The sequence below is a fragment of the Habropoda laboriosa genome, unplaced genomic scaffold (assembly GCF_001263275.1).
Source record: "Habropoda laboriosa isolate 0110345459 unplaced genomic scaffold, ASM126327v1 scaffold65, whole genome shotgun sequence".
NCBI classification, from domain to species: Eukaryota; Metazoa; Arthropoda; class Insecta; order Hymenoptera; family Apidae; genus Habropoda; species Habropoda laboriosa.
This window is the reverse complement of record NW_017100254.1, coordinates 4,556,599-4,559,396: the sequence shown is the minus strand read 5'-3', so window position 1 is coordinate 4,559,396 and position 2,798 is coordinate 4,556,599. Positions and strand designations below refer to the sequence as shown.

General features: G+C 30.0%; 2 protein-coding genes across 2 annotated transcripts in view; one reads left to right on the top strand and one right to left on the bottom strand.

Moving 5' to 3' along the window:
• LOC108572276 (ras-related GTP-binding protein C) overlaps positions 1-773 on the bottom strand; it is a gene marked incomplete at its 3' end in the record, with an annotated part of 2,464 nt that extends 1,691 nt beyond the window's left edge. Inside the window, exon 1 of the mRNA XM_017934476.1 lies at positions 745-773. Within this exon, the coding sequence (XP_017789965.1) occupies positions 745-773 (29 nt within the window). The remainder of the gene's footprint in view (positions 1-744) is intronic.
• A 182-nt stretch (positions 774-955) lies between these two features.
• LOC108572275 overlaps positions 956-2,798 on the top strand; it is a 4,294-nt gene continuing 2,451 nt past the window's right edge. The window contains exon 1 of the mRNA XM_017934475.1: positions 956-2,794. Coding sequence (XP_017789964.1) covers positions 967-2,794 — 1,828 coding nt within the window. The 5' untranslated portion in view covers positions 956-966. The remainder of the gene's footprint in view (positions 2,795-2,798) is intronic.

Here is a 2,798-nt window from a genome sequence, read left to right as displayed (position 1 = left end):
TTAAAAATAAAATGAAATAATTTATTAATTTAAATAATTAAACAATTGTTACAAATACTGAAGTAACACAAGTAATAAAGTATATATATAAAATATAGCTTTAATTAGTTGAGTAATTTATTTGCAAATGAGATAATATAAATTATCAACACACTAACTTGAATCGTCAATGATACTTACCATATTCGTACTTTATATACTTTATATATTTAATATCACTTTTATATTATTGTAGGCTTTGTATTCACAAAGTTTCGCAATATTATTGTACACTACACATTTAAGAAACTGTGCATTAAGAGCAATTAATATTGATATAAATTGAATATATCTTTGTATACAACTGCGTGAAACTGTAATGAATCATATACAGTAGTTGTTTAATACAATATCAGTGTAGGCGATGATTGGACTGAAATATGATTAAATTGATACATAAAAATAAACATTCATTTTCAATTATTTAAATTTTCGAAACATAAAATTTTACATAAAGTCTGTAAAACATACTACAATAACATTCATAGATTGCTTAATGAACTAGATTCTATTTTTTTCTTTCAATTTATTATAACTTTTATTTTAATGTTTATAGCAGAACAAACTGAACGTACGCAGAAAAGTATGATAATGAGATTTATAGATTCGTTAAATACAAGTACTTCGTATATCTATGGTATTGAATAAATGATGCGATGAAAATAGACATAAATACGAATTACCAACCACGTAACTACATCATACCGATGCTCTCGCCATTTTCTTTGCCGCATCTGCGACAAACTTCACATACCTTATGTGTTTCTGTTTGCGCGAAAAACGTGTATAGTAAAATGGAATAAACGCGCATTATTAAGAGATTTTCTGAGGAAAAAATTGTGAAAAATGTTATTGTAAAACATGAAAGTGATTATTATTATCGTGTAACTATATTTCATTAGCTAAAAAGCTGAGAAAATTTAGGATATGGCAGAAATTTCGAATTCTACTGTATTTACAAACGATGCATCTTCTACTGGTGCTTCCGATCTCCTCCAACAAGCGTTCCAGCAAGTTGTTGATGATGACGATCATGATAATGAGTTCGTCGCATTTTTACAAAATGACGACAATGATTCTCAAACTATTCACTTGACTCCGGAACAAGCAGCGGCCTTAGGACTAACCTTCGAGGTAAACTCAAACGAAGAGGTTATATATCAACAAGATCAAGATAATGCTACATCAAATATACAAGAAAATATTTGTACAAAGGGTAGCATTAATGTACAGGACCAAAATTCATTATCTTCTCAGGATTCTATAACAATCAATCAGTTAAATTATCAAACTGAAGAAGTACAAAAGTCCAGCGATAATGAATTGATTAAAACAGAGTGTATTGATTTTCAAGAATGGCATATGCAAAAAGTTCCTCAAACCGAACAACTTCAAGATCAAGTAGTTGAGAATGGTTTATCATTGGAAGAAATAAACTTAAATGGTCAAAATCATGAATCTCAACAAATAATTGAACACCAAAGTAATATAATTCAACAAAGTTCAGGTACACAGACAATAGTCTTGGAACAATCTAAAGTACATGCAATAAAAGCTGATGTTGCACATGTCAAGAATATACACGAAAGTGATTTGCAATATGCTGTTGAAGATAGCATAGCACAAAATCAACTTAACACTATACCTAATTCTCAGGCGCAAATCTTACAAAAACTACCTGTGATTTTTCCATCTTCACAATTTATCATAAAACCTGCACAAACTATATTGAAACCAGCTAAAAATATTAGATTATTTCAAGGTTCAAATAAACTTACTAACACAACTGTTAATCCCATTAACACTGTACATTCACTTAATACTAATTCAAATCCTAATTCTGTATTACTTTCAAAGGCTACAATATTAAATAATCTGTCACCACAAATAATAAAAGCTACTCCTATAACAGCCCAATTGTTAAATACCAGTGGTATATCTGCACAATTGTTAAACACATCTCAGCTTTTAGCAGGTGCTTGTGAAATACAGAATCAATCAATTGGTACATCACATATTTCTAATACTATAGTAAATACCACATCTGGTGCAACACAAAATCTGGTTACTTCACAAATACGTTTATCTCCTATTGTAAAAACATCACAGCCTCTTCAAAGAGGAAATGTTCAACAATTTTTAACTCCGGTGCTAAAAGGTGCATCAACTGTGCTTCCAAAGTCTAATCAACTTTTAAATAATACTAGTGTAACTACAGCTATTCCTGCACAATTTTTAAAATCAGTACAAATTCCTTCTCAACTATTTAAAACAAAAACTACAATTGGCAAAAAAACTACAGGAACAACTGGAATGTCAAAAACTACAGCTAATTCTAATACACCAGTTGTACTTCGAACTGCATCAATTGTTAAAACTCAAGATTTGAAAATAGCAACAACAAGTTCCACATCGATTTTAAAGCCAACACAGATTTCAACACCTGTATCTATATTAAAACCTCAAGCAAAAATTGCACTCAATAATTCAACCAAACAAAATGTAACTATTGCAACTCAGAATGTTGCTAACATTTTAAGTAACTCACCGAACACTTCACAAAAAATACCTGCAACACAACAAAGTGGTACATCTGAATCTGCCAAATCAATGCAAAATGAAACCAATAAACAAAAACTTAATCTTGTAGTAAATGGCACAAATCTTAAAGTGAATAAAAAAGCTAAAAGTACTCCTGTTAAATCTGCAACAGTGGTGAATGAATCTACAGATGTATCTAAACCATTAGGCTCTAGTGA